The sequence below is a fragment of the Pectinophora gossypiella genome, unplaced genomic scaffold (assembly GCF_024362695.1).
Source record: "Pectinophora gossypiella unplaced genomic scaffold, ilPecGoss1.1 Pgos_53, whole genome shotgun sequence".
Lineage (NCBI taxonomy): Eukaryota > Metazoa > Arthropoda > Insecta > Lepidoptera > Gelechiidae > Pectinophora > Pectinophora gossypiella.
This window is the reverse complement of record NW_026063263.1, coordinates 357,249-364,215: the sequence shown is the minus strand read 5'-3', so window position 1 is coordinate 364,215 and position 6,967 is coordinate 357,249. Positions and strand designations below refer to the sequence as shown.

The window sequence follows — 6,967 nt, the reverse complement described above, 5'->3', positions numbered from 1 at the left end:
TTATTAAGGAAGGAGGTGAGGTATGAATGGAGTGAACATTGTATGATTGCATTTAATAAAATTAAACGAATGTTAGTTTCGAGCGAAATTTTGGCCCATTATTCACCTGATTTACCGCTCGTCCTGACGACAGATGCAAGCGGGGTGGGGGTCGGTGCCGTTATCTCTCACCTGATGCCCGGCGGAGGGGAGCGACCGATAGCTTACGCATCGCGAGTTCTCAATACAGCTGAGAAATCTTACTCGCAAATTGAACGGGAAGCGTTAGCCATTATTTATGGGGTGAGAAAATTTCACCAATATTTATATGGTCGGAAATTTATTTTAAAAACCGACCATAAGCCCTTGGTATCAATTTTTGGCGATAAAACTGGTATTCCCGTGATGGCAGCTAGTAGGATGCAACGGTGGGCTGTAATTTTAGCTGGCTATGATTATAGTATCGAGTACGTGCGCACGGACAGAAACGCGGCCGATGCATTATCACGCTTACCGGTGGGACAGGAAAAACGCCGGAGCACAGAAATCACTTATTTAAATTTCATTCAAAATTTTTTACCTATTACCAGGAAAACTGTACAGGATTATATAAAAACAGATGAAGTTTTAAAAAAGGTGTTCTTCTACTTGCAGTCGGGGTGGCCGGGAGAATGCATCGATGAACAGTTAAAACCCTTTTTCGCGCGTAGAAATGAATTATATTTGGATGTGGGCTGCATTGTTTGGGGATACCGTTTAGTTATACCTAAAGAGTTACGGGGACATTTACTGAAGGAACTACATGTAGGACACTTAGGTATAGTTAAAATGAAAAGTATTGCCCGTAGCATGATGTGGTGGCCAGGAATAGACGAGGACATCGAGAGAGCGTGCCGGCAGTGCACGACTTGCGCTCTGGAAAGCAGCGCCCCGCCACGCGCACCGCCTCAACCCTGGCCTTACATTACAGAGCCTTGGTCGCGGTTACACGTCGACTTTTTAGGACCGATAAATGGAAAAACGTTTTTAGTACTAATAGATTCTACTACTAAATGGTTAGAGGTATTCACAATGCAAAGGACAACTGCTAGTGCGGTAATAAAAGTTTTACGTGAAGTTTTTGCTCGGTTTGGCCTGCCAAAAGAAATAGTGTCTGATAATGGACCCCCGTTTTCCAGCAAGGAATATACAGATTTCATGTCTAACAACGGTATAAAGGTAACATTTACACCGCCATATCATCCGTCTTCTAATGGAGCGGCCGAAGGGGCAGTAAAATTGTGTAAGCGGGCAATCAAAAAAGCGATACGGGACGGATGTGACGTGGACAGTGCCTTACAAACATACTTAATGATGTACAGGAACGTGGTGCACAGTACTACTGGCTCGTCACCGGCGATGTTGTTACAGCATAGGAATCTACGAACCCGATTAGATTTGTTAAACAGGGATAGGCAATTAGAAGCGAAAGTACATGACGAGCAGCAGAAACAAGTGTCCAACGCAGGTGGTACATCGAGGGCCTTAAACGTTGGGGACACAGTGTGGGCCCGAGATTACACAAGGGGAAAATGGTTAGGAGGTCGAGTAGAAGGTAGAATGGGGTTACGTAATTATGTGATCGCTAGGGACAGTGGTCCACCGATTAAGAGACATATCGACCAAATTAAAAAGAAACGTAGTAGCTTCGGAGTGCCATCTTTAGTACCGGAGGTGGAGGTTACGTCCCCCGTGACATTGCCGAGTAATGATACCACCACTAGCACAGTTGTTGAAGGCGAGGGGTCGGACGGGCCGGAGCCGCAGGCGACTCCTGAGGCTTCAGTGACACCGAGCGCTGAGGCTCCAGGAGAGCGAGGCCCAGAGTTAGAAATAAGGGGTGAGGTAGGTGCTAGTGTCGCACCGGAACCGGCGCCAGCGAACCGTCCAAAGAGGCTTAGAAAACCTATAGAGCGTTATGGGTTTGATTAGATTTTTGTAAGTTGATTACAGTTAAAGTTTTTGTATTTATTAAGTTAGTTAAGTTGATATAGTGTTAGTAATAAGTCAAATATTTGAAATTGTATTGTTAGTTAAGGGTGGAGGTGTGATGTATTTAGTTAAGTATGTAGGTAATTAGGAATATGTTGGTTATTTTTATATGTGGGTAGCTTCTCTTCCGATTAAACGTGTGAACGAACGGACGTGTTTTAATGTGCTCCTCAGTTATATTGGCTAGGATACCTGGATAGTCTACATATTTTTCAAGTACGTTGCATATGGACACGTCGCCCGCCGCAGCTACTCAACCGAAGTCACCGCCAGTAAACGAGGAAAATGTCTAGTCCGCGTCGGCCACTACAAGCGGCCCGGTCAAGGTGTTATTGAAGGTGTGCCCGGTGGAGATACGCGTACCGGGAGGACCGTCATTGAAGAGGTACGCGCTACTAGACGAAGGCGCTACCATCACGCTCATGGACGAAGGCCTAGCGAACGACCTCGGCGCCAGAGGACATGTGAGCCCGCTACACATACACGGGGCCACAGCGAGTCAAAAGGAGACGCAAAGTCGAGTCGTCAAGATTGAAGTACGAGGCCAACATGAAGAGCAGTTTCACGACATCACCGCTCACACGGTGAAACAACTTACGATCGGAAGCCAGACGGTGAAAAGGAAGTTCGTCGAATACGAACACTTGAAGCACCTACCACTCGACGACATGAGTTACGAATCGGCGCGCCCGAGCCTACTGATCGGCGCCGACAACTGGCATCTGATTATCTCGAAGGAAATCCTCATCGGCAAACGCTACGAGCCCATCGCATCACGCACCGAGCTGGGATGGACGATACATGGCACGGTGCCGCGGAGCTTGTACCGAGGGGAGGATCAACTAGTCCTCCACGTACACGCCAAGACGGAAAAAGACGTGAGGAACTTCGCTAATGAAGATGAGGAATTAAACGCGCTCATCAAAACACACTACGACGTCGACGCCCTAGGAATTGCCTTGATAACGAAGCCGAGGAAGGCCGAAGAGAGAGCGATCGACATCTTCAATAAAACCATCGAACGAGTCAACGGAAGATATCAAGTGGGCCTGCCATGGAGAGACGAGCAAGTAGTCATGCCGCCCAGCTATGAGATGGCTTTCAGGAGACTGCGGACTATCGAGAGGAAGATGGATCAGTCCTCCGAATTCCAGGCAGCCTACACAAGCCAGATAGAGAACCTACTCACGAAGGGATACGCCGCAGTAGCTAACGGAGACGAGAGAGACAACGACAAGTCATAGTACCTACCTCACTTCGCCGTGACGAACCCTAACAAGCCAGGGAAGGTACGCCTAGTCTTCGACGCAGCCGCCAAGTCGAGAGGAGAGAGCCTGAACGATCACCTCCTAGATGGACCCGACTTACTGCGAGCCTTACCGGGAATTCTCTATCGCTTCCGGGAGAAAGAGGTCGCCGTCACCGCCGACATACGTGAGATGTTTTTACAAGTAAAGATTCGCCCTGAAGATCGACCGGCTCAAATGTTCCTGTGGAGAGGTAACGAACGAAAGAACCCACCCACGGAATACGTCATGTCATCGATGATATTCGGCGCTCGGAGCCCACCATTCCTAGCGCACAGTGTGCGCAACCACAACGCACGCGCGCACGTTGAGACACACCCCGTGGCCCTCCGAGCGATAACAGAGAGCCACTACATGGACGACTTCGTGGAGAGCTACGCGACCAAGGAGGAAGCAAGACGAGCAGTACACGAAGTAACCTACGTACACGAGCAAGCCGGGTTCATACTAGCCGGCTGGAACTCGAGTAATGAAGACGTAATACGAGACATACCCCCAGACCGCCGCGTGCAGCTACCTAAGGAAATGGGAACCGCTGGTCATCAAGGCAAGACTCTAGGTCTAATATGGGAGGCCACTAAAGATGAACTAATGTTCAACACCGCGCTGCCTAGGGTACCGGAGGAGGTCAAGACGTCAGCACGCCCGCCGACTAAGCGCGAAGCCCTCAGCGCTGTCATGTCGATCTTCGACCCACTTGGACTGCTAAGCCATCTCACCATAACGGCTAAAATCCTACTGCAAGACTTATGGAGACAACAGAGGATAGGATGGGATGACCAACTGCCGGAAGAAGCCGCCGAGGACTTCACTAAATGGATACGAGCGGTCGACAGCGTGCGAGAAGTTAAACTGCCCCGTTGCTATGCGCCAACGAGGGGAGTACTGGAACGTCAGCTACACGTATTTAACGACGCGAGCGACAGAGTGTACGCCACGGTAGCGTACTGGCGAATCAAGTACGAAAACGGAGAGGTCATCATCACGCTCGCCGGCGCAAAGGCTAAGGCATACCGCGACTGGAACTGCAAGCCAGCCTCATAGGCGCACGACTCGCCCACAGTATACAAGAAGAACATAGACAGAAGGATGACAGGATCGTGCTCTGGTCAGACTCGAAGACTGCTCTCCACTGGATTCGCAACGACATCATCAAGTACACACCGTACGTAGCTCACCGCGTAGGCGAGATCGCTAACCTCACGCACGTCGAACAATGGAGATGGATACCGAGCGAGTTAAATGTAGCCGACGACGCCACACGACCTACCTACGAGGTGCGAGCCGATCAAAGATGGTTCATTGGCCCGGCGTTCCTCCGGGAAGAAGAAGAAAGGTGGCCATCGGAACGCACCGAAGAGGAAAATGACAACGGACAAGACGAGATAGTCTGCGCCACGGACAACAGCGAGGGGCCGGCCTACCTACCTGACATAAGTCGGTTCTCCTCTTACGAGAGACTCGTCCGTGCGACAGCCTACGTCTTACTAGCCGTCGATAAAATGAAGAAACGAACGCGAACACTGAAACTCGCCCATATCACAAAGGCAGAAGAGCTATGGTATAAGAAAATGCAAGAGGACTCGTACTCCGACGAAATAGAACGACTGAAAAAGGACTTGAAGTTACGTCCGAACAGCGCGCTGCGTAAGCTCGACCCACGGATATTCGACAGAGGCTTACTTACACTACACGGTCGCGTGGGCGTGGCGAGAATAAGCGAGCAGTCAAAAAGCCCGCTAATAATGGACGGCCGCCACGCTTTCACCCAGCTACTCGTCGCGCACGCACACAAGGCGGCGAACCACGCCAACCGAGAGCAAGTTGTCAACGACCTGAAACAGAAGTTCTATATCACACGTATACGTCCTACAGTACGAGCCGTGGACCATTCATGTCAACTCTGCAAAGTTAAGAAAGCCAGACCGAGACCGCAAGTTCACGGAGACCTGCCCTACGAAAAACTCGCAGCGCACGGGAGGCCATTTAGCTACACGGGCCTCGACTTTTTCGGCCCTATGTACGTGACGGTCGGGCGACATAAGGAAAAGCGCTGGGGCGCCCTGTTTACGTCTCTCACTACGCGAGCGGTCCATATAGAGATCTCACCGTCGCTATCTACGGATTCCGCTATTATGTGCCTACGGTGGATGGCGGCGCGGCGGGGGTGGCCAGTAACAATCTACACCGATAATGGGACGAACTTTCATGGCGCGGACGAAGAGCTGCGAGCAGCGCAGCGAGAGTGGGGTCCACAACTCAAGGACTTCGCTCTACTACAACGAACGAACTGGAAATACATCGCACCCGGGGCACCGAATCAAGGTGGAGCATGGGAGCGGCTAATACGCTCGGTTAAGACAGCGTTAGTCGCCACACTACACGAGCGCTACCCCAGGGACGAAGTACTCGCCACATTACTCACGGAGGCAGAGTACACGGTCAACGCACGCCCTCTCACTCACGTGCCAGTTGAACCAGGAGACATGGAGGCGCTAACACCGAATCACTTCCTACTGGGGACTTCCGGCGGCCTACCCACTACCGGGCCGTGCAGGGAGGTAGACAGGAGGACATGGAGAGCTACGCAGGCGCTGGCTGACGTGTTTTGGCGTCGATGGCTAACGGAGTACCTACCTACACTCATACCACGTGGAGGCACACGGAGCGGGCGCGGAGCGGACCTGAAAGTTGGTGACGTCGTGATTATCACTGATCCAGTACTGCCGAGGAACATCTGGCCACGAGGTGAAGTAATCCGACTGCATCAAGGACCCGACGGACTGACCAGAGTCGCTGACGTACGAACGAGAGGAGGGATATTCCGCCGACCTCTACGACGTCTCGCCGTCCTCCCGGTGAAAGAGGGCTGCGAAGATCTACGCCGAGGGGAGGATGTTACGGACAGCCGAGAAGAGGAGGTCGCGGGCTAAGTTAATGCAAGCACGACCCGCTAATTACGTCACGAAACAGAGGAGCGACGCGGGGAGCGGTGCGGGGAGCGACGCGGGGCATGGCGCGGGGAGCAACGCGAGGAGCAGATACATGGCGCGGCGCTCCTGATTGGCCGACGTAATGCGCGCACAGCCCGCTAGTTCCGGACCGAAAATTCCCCATAAGAATCCGATTGGACACGACACGATTCACATCTTTTCTACTTCTCACTGATTTTACATCGATTTATACGATTTTTTTACTTGTATTTTACTTTTTAACTTTGTATTTTTAATGTGGTTTGACAAATAAACCGGATCTTCACTTGCACCGCGGGTTTTCTTCAGTCCCAGCAAATAAAATCTGCATAAGCAACAATATTAAATCTGTAGAGAGGTCAATTCTGTACATTAAATATATTTTCAAAATAACTATCAGGGGGTGATTAGTGATTGATACTGATGCCAAAAATGCAATCAGTAAAATGTTTGTCTGTCTGTCTGTCTGTATGTTCCTTATAGAAACAAAAACTATTGGACGGATTTTAATGAAACTTGGTACAATTATTCTTCATACTCCTGGGCAGGTTATAGTATACTTTTCATCACGCTACAATAAATAGGAGCAGAGAAGTGAAGGGAAATTTTGGGAAAACGGGAGAAGTTCCTCCATTTTTTAAGCTTCCGTCGCGTGAGCAGCCTTAATGGTTAAAGTTA

At 50.5% G+C, this 6,967-nt stretch overlaps 1 protein-coding gene across 1 annotated transcript; it reads left to right on the top strand.

Annotated features, from left to right (window-relative positions):
• The first annotated feature begins 3,545 nt into the window (after window positions 1-3,545).
• On the top strand, window positions 3,546-6,250 carry LOC126381446 (uncharacterized). The gene is made up of 2 exons (XM_050030918.1): window positions 3,546-4,276; window positions 4,381-6,250. Exons 1-2 carry the CDS (start codon window positions 3,546-3,548, stop codon window positions 6,248-6,250), a joined length of 2,601 nt encoding a protein of 866 aa, XP_049886875.1.
• The last annotated feature ends 717 nt before the right edge of the window (window positions 6,251-6,967 follow it).

Bases quoted from the DNA above. Each gene is read 5' to 3' on its own strand.
- LOC126381446 (XM_050030918.1), top strand. From the start codon at position 3,546: ATGTCATCGATGATATTCGGCGCTCGGAGCCCACCATTCCTAGCGCAC. The intron at 4,277-4,380 runs GTACGAAAACGG...ACTCGCCCACAG, and splicing joins GTAGCGTACTGGCGAATCAA to TATACAAGAAGAACATAGAC.